Below are 21,453 nucleotides of genomic sequence, written 5' to 3' on the forward strand. Positions count from 1 at the left end.
CGTGTCCCAAACTACAAGACTATTGGCTGCAGGTACACCGTATATTGGGTGACATTCTAAACTGCGTCCTGCATCCCATACCTGAGATTGCGCTGTTGGGATATGTTGCTGAATTTCCCCGCACCACGAGGAAACTTGCTGCCATTGGCTTTCTGCTTGCAAAAAGGGAAATTGCTATACTCTGGGGTTCTAGACGCCTTCCCACCTCAAAGGCATGGCTCCGCAGCCTGGCCCAGTGTAATATTAATAATGTGGAATACTCCGCGCAGCTCCCAACGGCCTCGCGCCCTGTCGACATCTGGGGCCCATACAGGCAGTACATCAGCAAGTTAACGCAGGCCGCGCAGTCTCAGGCTGCGAGCTCTATTGTGCCAGAAGGGGTGGGATAGATGCTATTCACCCGACAAGGGTGCATTGTCTGCTGAGTCGGGATTGTCTTGTTGTTCTTCCGCGCTGCGCCCGGGGTGTGGGAGGGTGCTGCTGTTACCACTGTTGAGGATGCCTGGCGGAGGGCCGTGTGGTCCCCTGTCTCTTTGCTCGCTGGTCCCCGAGTGCCGAACCTGTTCTGCTAGCATTCACTTCTATGTTACACCGGTGTCCCGTGGTCACCCATTCAGCCGCTATTACCACCTTGTCATGATTGATGTGTTGCTTGTCGCTCTATCTCTCTTGTTGGCATTTTTCTTTTTGATGTGTTTTTGCATTATGTTTATCTCTTTGCATCATCCTTGTATACGTGCATATCACTGACAGAACTGGAAAACGGAAAATGGAGTTTATAGAATGTGTAACACCGTTCATCGTATTGTTGGTCACACCTAGCGACTGTTTATTTTTATATCATTGCTGATGACATCTCTGATTTTATCCACACGCTATGTGACTGTATTTTTTTGTGTACCAATCTGATGCGAATAAAGAGATTTAAAAAAAAAAAAAAAACTTTCTGTGTAGGCTCATTTTTAAAAGCAGCAGTATGTGCACGTAGAACAATAGGCACCATATGAAGGACGGTCTTGATATCGTATTTTTTACTATATAATTGACCAGTTTTTTTTATCCAGGAAACGTTTTTATATTGCTGTATTTCTATCGATCACTTCTTTTATTGACCAATGTATTAATATGCGGCTATTTGAATTGTGTTGCTATTTGAATTGTACTTTTATGGATATTGTATCTGAATAAAGATTCTTTGAATTTAATTAAATGGAATTGAACTAAACTGTTTACTAAAACCTTGACAATGAGACTCGAGGGTTTTGTCAAGTCTGTAAATGTAAATGTAAATGGATACTTGTATAGCGCACTACTCACCCGCAAGGGTCTCAAGGCGCTTGTACGAATGCCGCTGTGGAACCCATCCTGGCTTTCCCTGTGAGGTGTCCACTCCTGGGCACCCCCAAGGTGGAGGCCAGGCATCCTTAGCGTTGTGGGGGCCGTTGTGGAGATTAAGCAAGCTATTGCCAGAGTTGCAGAGTGGGACTCCATGATGGGAATAGGCACCGAGGCGAGAATTATCAGGTCCGTGGAATTTTTGGGCCCAAGACCCGCCGAAGCGGGGAATTGAGCCCTTGTCCCGGGCTAGACCTCTGCATCAGGGTCTGCCGCTCTAACCATTGAGCGGCAGATCAAGTGGGGTTCCTAAGAAGGCATCAGACATATCATATGAAAATACTAAGAAAAGTAGTGCCCCTGCTTTACCAGACTAAATCAAAAGGGGGCCCAGCACTCTACCTGGATGCGGAAAAACCATTCAACAGGATAATTTGGGATTCATTGCAGAGAATAAGCAGGATATTGGCCAATTATACAGCACTTGGAGCTAAATTACTGATCAATGAAGCCCTTACAGTCTCATTCCAACTCCAGACTGTAATGAGACAGGGATGTTAATTTTCATCTCTACTCTTTGTGCTAGCAATAGAACCTGCAGAGAAAGCATTTACAACTTGTATCTAGTAGGAGAACCAGCAAAGATAAGAGGGAGGTTACATACATCGCCAAAAAAGAATGGAATATAATACAATCTTATCAAGCCACCCAGTTGAGAATTTACGTATTCTGGATATAAGGGGCCTCTGAAAAGCGATGACTATCTATAGAAAAGTCTAAAGAAGAATAACCTGGGTAGTGTGTGGTTTAATTGCATAAATAATCCAGACCATATTCAGTTTCTATTAATCCTGTCATTAAACTCTTTGGGATACTTGGGGTGTAGTGACTACTAAAGAGTGGAGGACTGCATAGCTAACTGCCTTAATTGCCATGAATTCGACATTCACACCAGCTAAGAATGAGGCACCGGTTACCTGATTATACAAGAGAGGTTATAGCATGACCTGTTTGGGAAGGGCTCAGTTAGACCTTTTGAGGACCATAAAATAGATAAAAAGCAGCAGACGGTGCTCGACTTCAATATTTTCAGTTTGGCATGGGATGTTACAAACCGTTAATAAGGCATGACAAGGGCATTAACTGAGTGTGACAAGGGAATAAGGTGTCTGACTGGATCTGAGGCATTGCTCTCTCAATTGTACAAGTTAATGTTCACATTATTATTATAACTACCAGCTCTAAATTTCATGTAAAGGACAATGTGGGAGAAAGAATACGGAAAAGAGATATCAGAGGGTGAATGGGAAATGAAGAGGATATTAATTTCTAACATACTGGTACAACTTAAAGAAGTATAAGGTGATGTACATCTTGTAACTCTAGCAAGACATGCGATTGCTAGTCTATGTGGTAAAAAATAAAGTCCCTCTGAGTTATTGTAATACACAGGAATATGGTCCATCCTTTCATTGGAACAGTTGATGTTTGCCTTCAGATTTTCTCAAAAGAAATGTGTTCTGAAATTAACACTAGTTTTGAATTATATTTCGAAAGACTTTAGGGAATTGAAATGGGCCACTTCATATTCAAGTTCTTAATCTTTTTTCCTAAAATACTGGTAGAATTGCTGTACTTAACTATGCTGGAAGCTGGTGGGCCTAGCTACAGGCCAAGCATTGCAGCCAACCCACACTGAACACAGACGAAGGCCGTGCACAGTAGGATTGGCTGGGCTCAGACGGTTTGGCAATCCTCTTAGTGCTGCTGATGGCCCCATTGCACACAACTCAATGCCATTTGCAGCAGTAGTTAGCTGCACGGCTCGGCTGAAGATGAAGATCGTATGAAGCAGGTTTGGGAGGCCATTGAGAGTCTGGCACAGGACCTGGCCATAGATCACACCCTGTGGCCACTTCCCAAGTGTGAAAGGCCAAAGGCGTGCACAGTAGTGGTTGGCCACCAATGGCACTGCCTGGCCTATGTCAAGGTTCTGTGGCCAACCCCCACTTTTGTTGGCCAAACGATGTTGCAGGAGGGGCTGGCCACAGTGCCTCACCTGATGCCATCTCTCACTGTTCTCAGCAGTCAAAGGGTTTCTTTTATAGAAGTTGGATTTATTATGTCATCAGAAAACACATTCACTGAACCAGTCACATCTAAGTTGAAGTTATGGTTAGCTTGGCCATAATACTAATACTATAATGTTTAAAATAACCTGGAAATTCATTTAAAAACTACAATGCAAGTGTAACTATTCTTAAAAAATAAAGCAAAAAAACGGAAATTCCCCACTTATTGCTAGATATGCAAACCATAGCTCACACGCTTGTCCTGCAAACCTTAACTCTCACAGCAAATCCAATGCAAAGGACCGGATAATATATCACAAGCAATATCAATTCTGTAATTTATCGACTACAGTTAATGTGAGGTCAAGAATATTTAAGTTAGTGTGGGAAATATGTTTCGTCTGACAGGTTTAACGCTGCGGTTTTGCTAAGCATATGCTGAGAATTTCAGGGGGAGGTGTAACCATAATTGCACTTTAACCATATTTTCTCAGTGAATACATATTACATGTGTGTTTGATTATGGGACAAGAAAATGCAAATGATGTGGCATTATGAGGCACATTTTCTGAGAGCATTATTTTGATCAAATTGGAAGGAGTACATTCCGCACAGGTAGCAGAGATTATTGCCCTAACTCGTGCCTGCATAGCAGGAAATGGAAAGAGAGTCACCATCTACACGGACAGCCAATATGGTTTCGGTGTGGTTCATGATTTCGGGCAGTTGTGGTCTCAGAGGGGTTACATGACCTCCTCTGGTTCGCCCATTCGAAATGGAGAATTTGTGCGGCTGTTGTTAGAAGCATTGCAAGGTCCAGTTGATATCGCAATAGTAAAATGTGTAGCTCATACTAAGAATACAGATTTTGTGTCACAAGGCAACAGATACGCTGATGAAGTCGCACGCTATTGTGCGGAACAAAATTATTCCTTCTCAAAGGCGGAAATAGAAGGTGCAGAAGAAAAGACTGAATTAAGCATGATGTTAGAGACCGTGGATTCCTGGGGAGATTTGAGGGTAATGCAGGAGAATGCACCAGAAACTGAGAAAAGGGCATGGGAAACCGCAGGTTGTGTGCGAAGTGAAATGGATTTTTGGGTTTCAGCAGATGGGAGAGCTGTGTTACCTGAAGAATTAGCTAATCCCATGGCAAGAGAAATACATGGTCCAGTACATCTAGGAAGGGATGCTATGATGAGAGTGTTTAGGCAAACTTGGTATTGCCCCAAATTTAGAATAGCAGCAGAATCAGTATGCAAGCGATGTGTTACTTGCCAACAGCTGAACGTAGGCAAACGAACACCAGTCACACTGAGTCACATTGGGAGGTCGGGGGGGCCTTTCAATAGAATGCAACTAGATTTCATCGAAATGCCAAGAGTCAATCGCCTTCGGTATGTGTTGGTGATTGTATGCGTATTTTCCAGATGGGTTGAAGCGTACCCTACACGTAGGTGCGATACACTCACAGTGGCTAAATTGTTGCTCAGGGAGTTGATACCGCGCTTCGGGGTGCCTGCCTCTTTGGAATCTGACAGAGGAAAACATTTTAACAGCGAAATAGTGAAGATGTTGTGCTCCACACTGAATATCGATCAAAAGCTGCATTGTAGTTATCGACCAGAAGCTTCAGGAATTGTGGAACAAGTGAATGGCACTTTGAAGAATAGATTGGCTAAAGTAGTGGCATCCACATCCTTGAGTTGGCCAGATGCTCTTCCTTTAGTGCTCATGAGCATGCGCAGCACCCCTGACAGGAGGACAGGTCTTTCTCCCCACGAGATCCTGATGGGGAGGGCCATGAGACTTCCTACAGTTCCAACTACTGCCCTATTGAATATTACAGATGATCTGATCTTGGATTATTGTAAAGGACTGTCTGACGCCATCCATTCTGTGTCCCTTCAGGTGCATGCGGTTGAAGTTCCAGCATCGAGGAACCTGTGTCATGACCTGAACCCAGGGGACTGGGTCTTAGTTAAAAAACACGTCCGGAAGAACTGCCTAGATGTTCGCTGGCGTGGGCCCTTTCAGGTAATCCTGATAACGAACACCGCGGTGAAGTGCGGGGGGCTGCCAAATTGGATCCATGCTTCCCATACTCGAAGAGTTCCAGCACCTCTAGAGGGAACAGCTCCCATCCCAGACGAAAGCCCGGAAGTGGAAGAAGAGTCGCAAGAAGGGATTGAGGCAGCTGAGGGGGTGTCAGAAGAAGTTGGGAACGCAACGGATTCAGAAGAAGAGCGAAGGCAGGACGGCAGTGAGACAGAAGACGCAACTGAAGGAGAGAGCAGAAGTGAATACGACTCAGACTCAGATCCGTATCAGAGCGACCAAGAACCAAGTGAGAGGACAAGGAATAGGAGAATAAGGCTTGGAGCTGCCACTTGGCCAACAAGGAGAAGAAGGCTAAGTTTGAGGTCGGCCCAGGAAGAAACGCTTACTCCTATATCCGAAGACTCAGATCCAGAAGAAGATATCCAGGATCAAGCCGAGGAGGGTCTTAGAAGATCAAGGAGGGTGCGAGTGCCTAGTAGAAGATACTCTACTCCCGACTGGACCTACCTCGTTGCAGATGTCTGGGAGACACAGAACAGGGAGGATCAGGGAAGTGGAACTGATCAGAACTGACCCGATCATCACAGTGCAAATAAGGTTTCTACTGCCAGGAGCGGAGACCGAAAGGTTGCTGACACTCAACATCGTTCATCCTGCTCTCCTGAGTGGAATAAGAAAATTGATTTTAGAGACAGTTGAGTTTCCAGTTTGCTGTTCACGATATCCAATATTGGAGGGAACTCTTCTTCGTTTGGAAATGCTTGAGCGAGTAGTAGAAATGCTAGGAGCGCTTATTGTTGTGGATTAATACCATATTGTGAATGTCTTCAAAGGGGCGCAGAACTGGAAAGGTGAAGAAAGTGATCTTGATTAGAACGGACCCCTTTGTAATCGTGGATGTAGAACTGATAGTACCAGGAGTGGAAATTGAAAAAACGCTAACTCTCAATTTTGTCCGTCCACTTGTCTTGAGTGAAATAAGGAGAATAATCCTAGAAAAAGTTGACTTTCCATGTTGTGGGACGAACTGCCCAGAACCTGAGGGAATGATACTTCGGATGGACATTTATGAAGACGTAGTGTCACTCCTGGAGTCATACATAACTTCAGACGAAAATAAGACTGTTGAAAAGAAATGGTAAAAACTTGTTGCAAGATAACCTAGCGCCGAGTGGAAGAAGAAACGTGAAAGGGGTTTCATTTTAGTGGATGGAGAAGGGCTAGGGTTGTCTATTTTCTACTGGACTTTGAACTGTTTTGCGGAAACAAATTGTCAAGCTTCCAAGTGTTCAAAGAAAGACATTGCAAGAGAGAAAGACTTCGTTTGAAAAGAAGAGGAAGTGAATGCTGGAAGAAAGTCAAAAAACTACACTGTTTGAGAACATGGAGGCTGGCAACCCGAACCGCAGGGCAAAATGTATAGCTGTTACACTTTTAGGAGTAGTGGTTTCTCTTATAATTTTAGTGGTAACTGTTTCATTCCTAGCGGGACACGAGGGGATGAAACCGCAGTTAAGGAGGATAAGGGAGTATCAACACCGAAAACTACCATTATTAAAGAGAAGGGAAACATCAATGAGAAAGACAAAGCATTGTTAGATGCAGAAATAAAAAGGCTTCACACCGACGAGTCACAGGGAAATTACAAGTCAAATGCTTATGCTAAATTGCTTTATGAATATGTTGATGCCATGGAAGTGAAGGATTGTTACGTTTGTATGCAATTACCAGCTTCAGTGGAGGAGGGTATCAGATACCATCATCTTCCGTTGACATATGGAATAACGTGCAGTTTATTGTTGAGCATGTTTTATGGACGAGAAGGATTTGAGTATTATTTCTCGAATTTCGACTCGACATTGCCAGAGGTTCCGAATTTCAAGCATTTGAACAAATGGGACTACTACAAAAGCGAAGACAGATTACACAAATGGTTTATTCCATGGAAAACGTTAGATACTTCACATGCTCGAAGGAACAATCTGACTTGTCAAATATCAGAAGTTGAGAAAAAGTTTATAGCACAGGTAGATACTAGATACAGGAGGCAGAAGATTTTGAAAGCATCAGGACAATGGGAAACAGATTGGACCAAGGAGGAAAGGGCACATCAAAGAAAAGGTAGTATTGGTCCAATTGCTTTGGATAAGGATAAACGGGGAAAACTGTGCATTCACAGGAGTTACTCATATTATGAAAACTTTTATGTAGGTCAAGTCCATTGTGAACATGCCTTTCAATTGGAGTATTACTCTAAGAACTTTTTGAAAGGGATGCAAGCAATACCAAATGTATATTTTGTATGTGGAAGAAGTGCCTATGTGAAGTTACCAGATAATTGGTACGGATCATGCTATCTGGCTGTTGTCTTCCCTAAAATATATCATGTTGAGAATTTAGACACGCCTAAGAAAGAAATATCAACTAGATGGAAGCGAGGGCTGGGTGCAGCAGAAGTAGTTGGAGATGTACTAGGTGCTGCATTCCCTTTCTTAGGATTGATAATGAATGACATTAAAATTAGGAGGTTAGCTACAGTCGTAGATAGGCTATCTGCTAGTACTGCAAGATCCTTGATGCTGATAGAAGGGGAGATGCAATCGATTAGGGCAATGGTTCTTCAGAACCGACTTGCTTTAGACGTTCTGTTAGCAAAAGAGGGAGGAGTCTGTAAGGCTTTGAAGGTCCAGGAATGCTGTACTTACATTCCAGACAATTCAAAACCTCTAGAGAAGTATATACAAAACATCACTGCCATACACTACGAAATTGAGGACCTAGCAAAGGTAAATGTGTGGGAAAAAGTAGGTCATGGAATGGGTAAAGTTGGAAGTTGGTTTGCCAACTTAGGAAAGGGTATCGTTTGGTACATACTGAAACCCATCATCATAATAGTGATTTGTGTAATCACTTTGTGGGGATTGGTGCGTTTGTATCAATGTTATAGAGCAAATAGGTTGCAGAGAGCTATGAAGAAACAGGAAGAAGAGTTGACAGCGATGCAGGACACTCAATATAAGAGTCTGAAAGCATTAGAGAGTATGAAAAGAGGTGGCACTGCCCTGTCTTCACTTTGAAGGGTTCTACATTTTAGTGTCTTGGTGATGATGACCCCTGAAGGTCATCAAAGGGGGGACTGAGAGAGCACAAGTTTGGAAAAAAAATGTATAAGTACGCCATATTTACAAGCACGTAGTTAGTTTAAACATGTTTTGCACACGAGTGTTTTATATCCAGGAGTGAAATATACAGAGTGTTTTATATTTAGTAGTGAAATGTATAGAATGTTAAGTAGAGTAACTATAATTATAACGGTGTGAGATTAATGTAGAAATGTTGGAATATATGTGAAAACCTCATGTTCTCATGTTAAAAGAATCATGTCCGAATTAAATGTAACTTTGAAAATCCAGTATTATGTGTAGGCCTTAGGGCAATTCACAGCAAACCTGAACGTGCTGCTAAATTAATGTGAGATAAGGTTGACATGGTTCTTCCAAATGTACTATTGAACTTAGGGTTAAAAGTATATGCTTTATAGATGTGTTATTTTAGAAACGTATGCTAGTTAAGAATGTTTGCTGTTTAAATCAAGTTAACGTTTTAAGAGTGCAGGGACCTGCTGCATGTAAATCAAGTAGGCCTGAGCAGATAATGTCATGTCGTTTAAATCGTCATGTGCTCGTTAGGAAAGAGGTCGAGAGGTGTCCAGCACAGAGCTTTGAGAGTGTTTTATGACTAAAGATATGGTGGAGTCTGGAATTTGAGGCCCACTGCAGGACGAGCTGTATGCAGGTGCGAGGGTCCTAATCAGCTCGAATGAAAGGGACTTTGTTCAGTGGCGCCTTGCGCAGGCCTGTAGGAGTTTCCAGGAATTTCAGGGGGTATCAGCGCACTGAAGAAGAAGCCTGGGAACCAAGGTCAACTATAACGAGGGTCTTCAAGAGTACCATCATGGAGTTTGCCGCGCAAAGATGTACCACGTGAGGGGCGTCCCAAGGGGCGTTTCTATTGAAAATGTGATTTGGTATTAGGGAAAGAGACCCGGGAGGAGAGCAGAGCAGATGATTTTGGGAGCCTGAGGAAGCGGATGGGTAGGCAGATAGGCTGATCAGGAGAGACCCATTATCAGAGAAGAGACAAAGAGAAGTGCGTGATCTTCTTAGGAAGTCACCACGGCTGACACCTAGAGGGTTAAGATCTTGCTAAGTAGGGATGTCACTTAGTATAGTGTAGGGACAGACTAACTTAATTTTCTTTTCTGTAATGACTTTGAGATTGCAACTTATATCTATTTTGACAACCCTTATGGTCTTTGAGCTTGTACTTATTATTTTGTTCTTCAGACTTAGATTATTCAAGAAGTTCATGTTTATAGTGATACCAATTTACCTTTTGAATCTCATTTTGAGAAGTTTGTATCTTCAGTTATCTTTGACTTTATATTAAATCTTTAAAACTTAAATTTGGTCAGTGGTCATTTAGAGTGTTGTAAGTTCTTAAATTGATTGACTTATTGCGAGATTACCTTTTACTCAAAGACAGGTACCAACGATTCAGTCGACATAGTATGGGATTTGGTAAGATAATTAGTAACCAGTAATCCCGCGTTAGCACAGCCTATCACTGATCGGTCTAGCTGACAACAGGCTCTTTGTAAGAACATCCCTCCATATCCAAGGCCAAGCTGTCTAGGTCCTACAAATGACTGCGGTATCGAAGAAACTAAAAGCTGCTGTATTCAACTTGCCTTGTGGGTGCACCCTGATCACAATGACCTCAAGGGTGTCTTCCTTCCCCTTACCTTTGCACTTCACACCAGCACTGCTAGCGCTCTGAAGCAGCTTTCAACCAGTGTGAGCTAATGCATATAGACTCCAAATAAAATAAATGTGTGTCCTACGCTACTGGAGTGTGGAGAAAGATAGGCCAGTGCTCGCCATCCCAATCTGAAAGGCATTTTACGTGGCGTAGCCATGGGTTCAATTTGATATGCTTTATGACCTTGCTACTACCACTAGCAGGTAAAGATACAAACTTCCATCAACATGAAGCACTAGCTTCAAACAAAGTCGAAAGTATAAGACATGTACTCACCTATTAAAATAACATATTTGATACTCACTTAAAAATATATTTTTGTGTGATAAACTTATAAAAGTGGTGCGCAATACAAAAAATCACCTCTCAGCCTTGAACAAGCTCTCTATGAGAACAATACTGATAGGCTCTTGTCTCTATAGATCGACCACACGTTTAAAAAAAAGTGTCAGAGCCAATGGGAATGTGGTATTTTTGGATATGATGTTACTTTGTTGTTCCTCATATAAATGTATTTGTTTTACAGAAACTCTGTATATTTGACAGCTTTGGAACGCTAGTGTTCGCAGTATTCATGGGGATATGGGGTAAGAAGACATTTATATTTCTTGGCACTTGGGTTGACTGCGACCCTTTAATATACATTTCGTTACTTCCTGTCTCCGCTTCTTAGATAAAGTTCTTGAATAGAGCTAGTTATAGTACAGCTACAGTTGTAAGATCTTCAACTCTCCTGTATTTTATGTTCACTATTATTAAAATTAGAAAGTTAGTGTTAGGAAGGATATTAGTATTTTTATTTATTAGTAACATTAATAGACAACACTGGTACTTTAAAATAAACATTAATTCTGCTACTACTAATGTAAGAAGAAGAAGAAAAACTGCTGATCTTTTTGAAGTTTTATAACAAACAGCACCACTTCCAGGGTACCCGGCACCTTACAAAGCTGGTAATACACCTAGCTAGCACTGCTTTTATTAACCTCAGATTGATGGAGGAAGCATACAGGATTCAAACCTGTGACATACAAGTTTTAGACATGTCTATGTAACAGATACGTTAGTCTACCAAGATACCCTAACTGCTTTTTATAGTATCCGTACACTAATATGTTGACGAAATAACATACCTACTTCAAAAAGATGTCCTCCTAACAGCTGAAGTTTCAAGTGTTCACACCTTCTACCTCTTGTCTGGTTTTCCCCTCCTCAGTGACTCTGTTTTTGGAGTTCTGGAAACGAAGACAGGCAGAGCTGGAGTACGAATGGGACACTGTTGAGTTCCTGGACCAAGAAGAACAACCTCTTCCAGAATATGAAGCAAAATGCACCCATGTGGTGGTGAATCAAATCACACAGGTGAGTGGCATGCGAAGCGAGTGGGGCATGAAATGAGGCTCAGCACAGACCACTTAGGTTTATTCAGACCACTTTCAAGCTGGAACAGAAGGGATGTGGTCTCTTTTACTATTTACCTCACAGGCTCCAACCATCATGGTTCGAGTAATCCTTTTTTTGGTACAAACTCTCGCTTATGCCTGTAATAGGAGTGCAGTGTGGGTTAAGATCGCAGATGTTTGCATCTGGGATTTGCTGCAAGTGAAACCAGCAGCGAATCACTTGAACAAATAGCACATGCGCACTGTTTATGCACCTCGGAATGACGAATAACACAGTATCCACTCATTCACCATTCCGAGGTGTGAAAAACACCAATTCGCTCTCACAAGATGTGGCCCCCATTGTGATCAGAGCCTAAATTGCTCTTGCAACTTTTCGGGGTTTGAAACACTACATGAAAACATATTATTCTTGTTGTTATGATTCAGCTCACACATGCTTCACATATGCTCCCCAAGGTACACTGGCCATCCTATTTAAAAACAGAACACGTTAAAGCAAATTAAAATCAAGATGCTATATGTGATCATACACTCATCCCAATGAATCTCAATATTGCTATATGTTAATCAGTTATATGCCTCTCACCACAAACTCAATTCCCTCTAGAGCTCAAAGTGGAAGCCTCACATTTCAATTAAAAAAAACCCAATGGACGTTTGTGTGGTTATTTGTTTAGATGTATGTCTTCCAGATAAGAGGTTTCCGTCCAAAACAAAACTTGCCCTCTCCATACCCTTCCTTCCTTTATGTACGCCTCGGAAATTAAATCTGCATCCGGGTAACCATGTCTTTATCAGGAATGAGGAGGGAGAGGCCGAGAGGGAAGAGGTCAGCACGTGCTTCCGCTTCTTCAGCGCATAATTTTAACCTGCAAGGGAAGCAGATAGCTAAACAATGTCATCCAGCAACATTTCCGTTTTTGCCGGAAGCACAGCAGTATTTTGTCGAGAGAGTTTGCAAATACACTTTGTGTTTTTAAGGAGGTAAAGTTTCATTTTCAATATTAATGATACAAAATGAGATTCATGAAGGCCGCCTTATCAGTTGGATGCACTGTGTATGAATGTGATAAGGTGAAAAAGTGATTAGAGTTAGTGAGAACCAATGACATGCTAGAGGCAGTAAGCGAGAGACTGAATGGAAGTCTCTCAGAGAGACAGACCTCCTCGCCATTCCTACAAAACACGTGTGGCTGCTCTCATCCGAGTTGCAGTCTGCTTCTCACCCCCATTCAACAGTCCGCCATGATTCTCTTTCTGGACACGGTGCAAGTATTTGAGGTTACAGGGGCGTAACACAGGCCCCTGCAGCCCCCGCGGTGCGGGGGGGCCATCACCCTCCAGGGGGCCCCGTCAGCACCGCACTTCTGCTGGGGAGCGCTAGATTGAGTCCGGACGGGGCCCCTTCACGTACCCTGCAGGGAGGCCCCCTCAAGGTTCGTTACGCCACTGTGAGGTTACCACTATCCCTGTACTCTTTATCAATCCACCCACTTCTCAAGCTCTGCCTGCAAAAAATGTGATCATTATGTATGATTTTAATCAAGGCTGCGATCGATTACCAGGTCACCCCAGTCGGCCCGGAAAGTCCTACAACTAGCAAGTGATGCGATAGCTTTCTAAGAGTCGAAAACGAAGTTCAAGATAGAAATTCTTATTGTGTACCCACAAACCCTCAAGATGTACCACTAGGGACAACCTATTTAACACCAGCCTCTCTTTAGAAACTACACATTATGCTCAGAACTCACTCTAGAATCAGTGCTCTCCAGATGTTTCTGTACGGTTATTCAAGGAGGTTGGCACTTTACATGTCATCGACTGGAGGCAAGACTACATTCCTGAAATTAAACATTTAAACCACTGCCAAGATGAATGGCATAAGGCAATCACCACAGTTCATCTGTTTTTGAACAATGATTCCAGCCACTTAATAAGACAGTATTCATATTGACATGGGCTGACCCCACCTAGGCTGATTGCAGCTGTCTGATAACCTTAAGAGCCGGCACTCCGACATACCCATGCCGAGCCATATTGACTAAGTCCACCATACAGAAGTATCTCACATCCCATGGATCAAAGGCTCTCCACATTCAAACTAAAATTAAATAATCTCACCATCTCTCCATGGGAGCTCTCATTAGCAGCCAAACTAGTGTTTAATGAAATACCCCAGCCACCAAAGTTGTAATACTTTACTATAGCTGAGCATCACCAAAACATGGCTAATTGATTCAAACCCTCAACGTAATGCAGATATTAATGAGCCAAGACAAGGATTAAAGTGGTGCATGCCCTTCAGGGACTCAGACTCCGCACTAGTAAGAAGTTTTCTTTGAAACAAATCCCTATCGACCCCTACATTCATGTCCTTAACTTTATAAGCAAATATTTTGATCGATTTCTCAACAATGACTTTTAAGAAAACCTCATAAAGTATTCCATGTCAGCTCTATAGTCTCTTTTTGCTTTTCATGTTTTTCTTTTTGTTGCTTCCTCAAAGAGTATTTGTTTTCAGTAGATGTTCTGTTTCTGTAGTTTTTTTCATGCAATATGATTCTTAAATAGTTGATATGGTGAAGTGAGTCACATCCAAGTGTTGGGTGAGTTCCGGTTGTGGGTGGTTGTTTATGACAGGGTTCATCAGGAGCCGAGACTGAGAGAGCACCCTTTTCACAATGCCCGTCAATTGGTTATAAAGGTGTTCGGAGTACATTCACATCCTGTCTTTGGCCTCTCTGCAGATTGCACAGAGCGATGGTCACATAACGAGCTGGACAGACATTGGTTCAGACGCCGGAAGGGACTTTTGTCCTGGCAGTCCTTTTAGGCCAGATGGTGAGGAAAAGGACTGAGAAGGGCCGCTGGACCTTTTAACTGACCGGCTTCAAGAATCGGACTGGCAAATTAACCTGAGTGATGCCAATGGTCTGGACACCTCCCTTGACACTGACTTGCTTTCTCCCCCTACTGTGGCTACAGAGAATGGAGCTTCCTATGCTGTGGTGGTGAGGAGGGCAGCCAAGGTCCTCTGCCTCAAGCTCTCTACCGTAGCAGTCAGGACTAACCTTCTGACGGAGGTGTTTCAACCTGCGTCTTCCACTCCTGAACACCTTTTGCCTTCAATAAAGCCCTCACAGCTGTCCTTCTGGGCACTTGGTCCAAGCACAGCGCAGGGACTCCTGTGGATAGAACGATTGCCTGCTGCCACCGCCTCTCGTTTCTGACCCCACACCCCTTCCCTGAGAGCTTGGTCATCCAAGCCTCTTCATCGAAAGGCGCATTCCCTTCTGCTCCTCCAAATAGGGAATTCAAGAAGCTGGACCACCTTGGGAAGAGGGTGTTTTCTACCTCCTGCTTGGCATTGAGGTCAGTGAATACATCTTGCCTTTAGGGCCAATACTTCCATACTATCTGGGATGCAGTCGCGCAGGTACTGCCTCAGTGTTGTTATCTCTGAAACAGTTGCAGACAGGAGAGACGCAGCCAAATTCACCATACAATGTGGGCTGGATACCACCGACTCACTGGGCAGAACAATTGCCACATCGGTAGCACTTGCACGCTTCGCCTGGTTGAAAATTTCTGCCTTCTCAGGGGATCTCTTCTTTGATGGACATGCCCTTTGATGGCACTCACCTTTTTGACAACAAGGCAGACTCAGCGATTGAGCGATTCAAGGATTCTCGAGCTATGGCCAGATCCTTGGGCCTTATGGCTACCTCCAGTCCACCTCACCCCTGCCTTTTGTCCCTTTCGTGGCTACAGAAGGGGCGGCCTTCCCCCTACTTTCTGGTGCCCAAAAAGGACGGAGGCCTGTGTCCTATCCTAGACCTTTGGGCCCTCCAATTCTTCCTCCAGAAGGAGAAGCTGAAAATGCTCACCCTAGCCCAAGTTCTGTCTGCACTCAACCTAGGCGACTGGATGATGGTGTTGGACTTGAAGGACGCTTATTTTCATATCCCCATCCTCCTAGCCCACAGACGTTACCTTCGGTTCACAGTGGGCTACAAGCACTTTCAGTTCACCATGCTTTCCTTTGGCCTTACCAGTGCCCCTCAGGTGTTCACAAAGGTGATTGCAGTGGTCGCAGTTCATCTGCGCATATCAGGGGTTCCAGTCTTTCCCTATCTCGACGACTGGCTGTTAAAGTCTGGCTCACCCCAGGCTGTCGTCTCCCACCTACAGGCTATGGGGGACCTTCTGCATTAGCTGGTGTTCACTATCAACACACTCCCTTTTATCGGGGTGTTTTTGGACACAGTGCAGTTTTAGGCCTATCCTCCCAAGCAGTGAGTCCGGGATATTTGGGCTACGATACCAATGTTTTGCCCTCTATCCCAGATTTCGGTGAGAATAACTCTAAGGCTGCTGGGCCTTATGGCCTCCTGCATCGTGCTGGTAAATCATGCCAGTTGGCATATGTGGGCTCTGCAGTGGGACCTGAAGTTCCAGCGGACACAGACCGTATCAGGGGAATCTGTCTGACTGCATCCAGACCTCGAAGGGAACTGCACACCATCTGCTGTGGTGGCTAATGAACCATGATAGGGTCAGAGGCAAATCCCTCTCCCTCACCTAACCATATCTAATGGTGGTGACAAATGCATCACTTCTGGGATGGGGTGAGCACCTGGGAGAGGTGGAGATCAGAGGCACCTGGTCTCTGGTGGAGTCCGGTCTCCATATCAACCTTATGGAGCTCCGGGCATTCAAACTGGCGCTGAAGGCATTCCTTCCCTCTCTCAAGGGGAAGGTGGTGCAGGTGTTCATCCACAACACCATCGTCATGTGGTACTGCAACAAACGGGCCGAGTGGGGTCATGGACCCTTTGTCAAGAGGCTCTCTGCCTCTGGACATGGCTGGAACATCAAGGCATAACCCTGCTGGTTCAATACCTGGAGGGCTCCCTGAACGCCAGTGTGGACAAACTCAGCCGTAAGTGCCTAGTTGATAACCAATGACTTTTCCAGCCAGAGGTGGCGCAAGGTTTAATTCAGTGGTAGGCAGAGCAATGATTAGATTTGTTTGCCTCTGAAAAGAACGCACAATATCAGCAGTATTGCACGTTGGCATTTCCAAGGTGATGCTCACTCAGTGACACCTTTCGTCATGAGTGGAGTTGCGGCCTCCTGTACATCTTTTCACCTGTACCATTTCTGCCCAGATTCTTCAAGAAGATCAAGCACAACTGAGCTCAAGTCATGCTTGTAGCTCCAGATTAGACCGAAAGAGTCTAGCATCCCAACCTTCTAAGCATGGCCATCGATCTTTCAATAAGACTGCCCCTTCAGGAAGATCTTCTGTCGCAGCAGCAGGGGAGGATTCTTCACTGGAACCTATCCAGTCTCCACCTCCCTGCGTGGAGATTGAGCTGCGGAAGTTAACAGCTTTCGACCTTCGGTCCAAAGTCTGTGATGTTATCTTGGTAGCCAGGCGTTCCACCACTAAAACAGTATACACCTGTAGATGGAACAAATTTGTGGCATGGTGCACAGCAAAGGCTGTTGACCCCATTTCTGACCCTCTTTCAGAGGTCCTTTTGTCCATACTTTCTTTGGCCCTGCAGGGATCTGCTTTGGGGGCACTCTTGGAAGGATATCTTGCAGCTGTCTCTGATTTTTCTTCGGCTGCCTGAGGGCCTTACTCCTCTGTTCCCTCCATCTCCTTTCATAATGCCCCAATAGGATTTAAATCTGGTTCTTACTTTTCTTATGTGGGCTCCCTTCGAGCCTCTTCATTACTGCCCTCTCACGTTGGTGACTTTCAAAACTGCCTTCCTTGTTGCCATCACCTCTGCTCACAGGGTGTGCGAGCTGCAGGCTTTATCTTCAAAGCCCCCTTTCCTATCTGTCTATCCAAATAAAGTGGTGCTTCATACAAAACCTTTTTTTCTTCCTAAAGTCGTCACACCTTTTAATGTGGGACAATCTATCACTCTGCCCACCTTTTACCCACCCCCACATCCCTCCAAAAAGAATGAGAAACTCGACCGTCTGGACCAAAACGTGGCCTGTCTTTTTATCTTGATCGCACCGGAGACTTCCGGTTGAATGAGCAACTCTTCATTGGTTATGTGGGTGCCAAGAAAGGTCGGGCTGTTTAAAAACAGACCATCTGCTGGTGGGTTGTTCTCTGCCTCAAAGTATGCTTAGCCTTTGTGAATAAGGAACCTCCTGTGGGGTTGCGTGCTTACCCTACCAGAGCAACAGTGGCAACCACGGCATTAGCACGTGGAGTCCCAGTCCTTGACATGTGTCAGGCAGCAACGTGGGCATCCCTGCACACATTTAGCAGACACTACTGACTGGACATCCAAATCCAGAGGGATGGGTACTTTGTCCGTTCGGTACTCCAGGACTACCTGGTATGATCTCGGTTCACAGACCCTCCTTCGGGGATGGTATTGCTGGGGTATCTATTCTAAGGTAAGGAATCTACAACTAATAGTCTCTATCAGATAAACAAGTTTCTTACCTTCAGTAACTATGTTTCTGGTAGAGACATATATTAGTTATACATTCTTTACTGCCCCATCCATCCTTCTCGCTCTGCGAACTGATTTCTAGGGATAGGGACTCCCCTATAGGTCCCTAGTTTTGATGCACCAGTGGTCAGTGTCTTTCGTAGCTCAGTGCTTCTGGTGTGGAAAGTTGTGTTAAGAACTGACATCAACACGCATGGGCAGCAGGGCCGGACTGGGAACCCAAAACAGCCCTGGCAGTTTTGTCGGACGAGCCCCTTAGGGGGCTGGAGGGTATGCACATGTGAAGCACTGCTGTGTTTTGTTTTTTTACGGGGGAGGGGTGGGGCGATATTGCAGCACTGCTGCAAAACCAATCCCCAATAACAAACCAGCCCCTACAGCTGCAAAACTGTCTCCACCCTTCCAGCCTCTGGGGGAAACGCCTGATGCCCGCTATGGCCAGCCCAGCCCTGATGGGGGCTTCCATGTAGATCCAGCTACATCAGCCCGGCGCCAACAACAGATGCGGAGCCGAACGACGTCACCTAACAAGGAAGAAAAATTTCTGGATCCAGACTGTTGCCTGGGGGAAATTCCAAGGTAAGGAGTCTACAACTAATATATGTCTCTACCAGATACATTGTTACCGAAGGTAAGTAACTTGTTCTAAGAGAAAAATATTGATAGTGCAAATCAAAAGAATATGTAGTGGGGGTGATGAGGTGGGTTTTGTGTGGGAAGTGGTGGTGAAGTCAAGGAGATGAAAAGATGTATGTGCCAAAGGAGAGAGGGAAAAGACGGTTCTGAAGAGGCAAGAGATGACCTATAAGAGATGCAGATGGAGGATATTCAGAAAGATGCAGAGAGAAAATGTCTATAATTGTCTACCAGAGTTGGAGACTGCAGAGTAATGGTGTGTGTAAGAGAGTAGGGGCACAATTGAGTCTCTCAGAAGACCTCTTTCCACAGATCTTGGTAATTTTAAATCACAGTCTTCTGTTTTCAGAATGTAAACATTTTCAGCTCATATTATACACCCCAAAATCATGGTTGTGACTCGTTTATTTCATACTGCTAACAAACATTGTCAAAGTCAGGAGATATGGCTGCCTTTCGGCATATTTCCATTGTTGTGTTAGAAGTCTGGATGCAATATCAGAAAACTTACCAAAGCCCCAAATACTGGTCAGGTGGCACACCGTCTGAAGCACAGGATGTTCAAACCACACCTTAAATTACACAGACAAAAGTATTGGAAAGGATTGATGGGTATGCTTCTTTGGCCACGCCACTTTTAGACTCCGCCCCCCCACAACATTTTCATCCCACTTATAGCAATGCGTTACTACAAATATGTGTATATTCTTACTTTAAAAAGCTAAGAAACCTTTCATGCACTGCAATGAAAATCAATTAATTTAAAAAGCTGTAAGGTGAGGCATGAGATGCACTGCTATACCTAACATACTAGGGTTCATGGTTTTACCTAAATACAGAAGCTTAAAAAATTTGACCAAAAATGTGATCTGCTTTTATTGGAAGGAATGAAGTATTTCATTCAGAACCTTCACCAAGCCATGTTTGCAATGTGAACAGTGAAATATCACAAAATACTGACAAGCGAGTGAGGGATACAGGATAAGACTTGCTTCCTTGTACTAGCCCTTTATTAGCTGTTTTGCCTTCCTGTTAACTCCGCTTCTCTTGTGCATTCTTCAATTGCCCCGGTCTGCCATGGCTGATAGCGGATTGTGCAGAGGGCCAGTCTGCTTCTATTGGGTGCCTCACTTCCGCCCTCGTAGTTTCCGCTTCCACTGCTGCGCTGGCGGTCTAGTCTGCTTAGACTATATTTTTAGATGGAAACCGACACACGCAGTCGATAGCAGTAGGACTTAGTGCCTAAACCCAACACTGATTTTAATACATTGTTCATTGACTTTTATACGTATTTTTTAAATTCTAATTGTGGTGTATGCAAATGCTCTTAGAAATCCTTATTTGTAGCTTCACTTACTTGCACTAGCACTTTATTAGCTGTTTGCCTTCCTGTTCACTTCGCTTCTCTTGTGCTTTCTTCACTGGCCCCAGTCTGCCACGGCTGATAGCCGATTGTGCAGAGGGCCAGTCTGCTACTGTTGGGTGCCTCACTTCCGCCCTCGTAGTTTCCGCTTCCACTGCTGCGCTGGCGGTCTAGTCTGCTTAGACTATATTTTTAGATGGAAACCGACACACGCAGTCGATAGCAGTAGGACTTAGTGCCTAAACCCAACACTGATTTTAATACATTGTTCATTGACTTTTATACGTATTTTTTTAAATTGTAATTGTGGTGTATGCGCATGCTCTTAGAAATCCTTATTTGTAGCTTCTTTTACTTGCACTAGCACTTTATTAACTATTTTGGCTTCCTGTTCACTCCGCTTCTCTTGTGCTTTATTCACTGGCCCCAGTCTGCCATGGCTGATAGCCGAGCAATTTCAGGAGGAAAACACAGGATATCAAAGCTATCCTTGTAAACTGTCGCTCCATGCAAAAGCATGCGTTACATATTCAGAACTTATTATTAGATGAACAGCCTGATCTTCTATTTCTTACAGAGACATGGCTGTCGGATGCTTCAAACCCCATGATTGCGATGGCCATACCCATTGGCTATAAAATCCTTAGGAAGGATCGTTCTGGGGGAAAGGGAGAGGGATCACTTTAATTTATAAGCACATTTTCGACTGTTCCCTCATTTCACCGGAAACCATAGAGAACACAGAGTCCTTAGGTTTCCGTTGTATTCTATCCCCTCAGCAAATCATCACAGGCTTTCTGATTTACAGACCCCGGGGCCCTATCAAAAATTTTATCACTTCATTCAATCAATCAATCAATCAGAAATGTATAGAGCGCGCTACTCACCCGTTAGGGTCTCAAGGCGCTGGGGGGAACGGGGCGCTGCTACTGCTCGAAGAGCCAGGTCTTGAGGTGCTTCCTGAAGCTGAGGTGGTCCTGGTTCAGTCGTAGGTTAGTGGGGAGGGCGTTCCAGGTCTTTGCTGCTAGGTAGGAGAAGGATCTTCCTCTGGTGGTGGCTCTGCGGATCCGTGGGATGATGGCGAGGGCGAGGTTGGTGGAGCGGAGCTGGCGGGTGGGTGTGTAGAACGTGAGTCGGCTGTTGAGGTATTCCGGGCCCATGTTGTGGAGTGCTTTGTGTGCGTGGGTGAGCAGTCTGAAAGTGATCCTTTTGCTGACGGGGAGCCAGTGGAGATTTTTCAGGTTGGTCAGGATGTGGCTATGGCGGGG

The 21,453-nt window shown here is 44.4% G+C and overlaps 1 protein-coding gene across 1 annotated transcript in view; it reads left to right on the top strand.

Moving 5' to 3' along the window:
- ANO6 (anoctamin 6) overlaps positions 1-21,453 on the top strand; it is a 445,002-nt gene that overhangs the window by 359,878 nt on the left and 63,671 nt on the right. The window contains exons 10-11 of the mRNA XM_078675703.1: positions 10,816-10,876; positions 11,506-11,651. Coding sequence (XP_078531829.1) covers positions 10,816-10,876; positions 11,506-11,651 — 207 coding nt within the window. The remainder of the gene's footprint in view (positions 1-10,815; positions 10,877-11,505; positions 11,652-21,453) is intronic.

Source organism: Lissotriton helveticus, chromosome 1_1 (assembly GCF_964261635.1).
Source record: "Lissotriton helveticus chromosome 1_1, aLisHel1.1, whole genome shotgun sequence".
Lineage (NCBI taxonomy): Eukaryota > Metazoa > Chordata > Amphibia > Caudata > Salamandridae > Lissotriton > Lissotriton helveticus.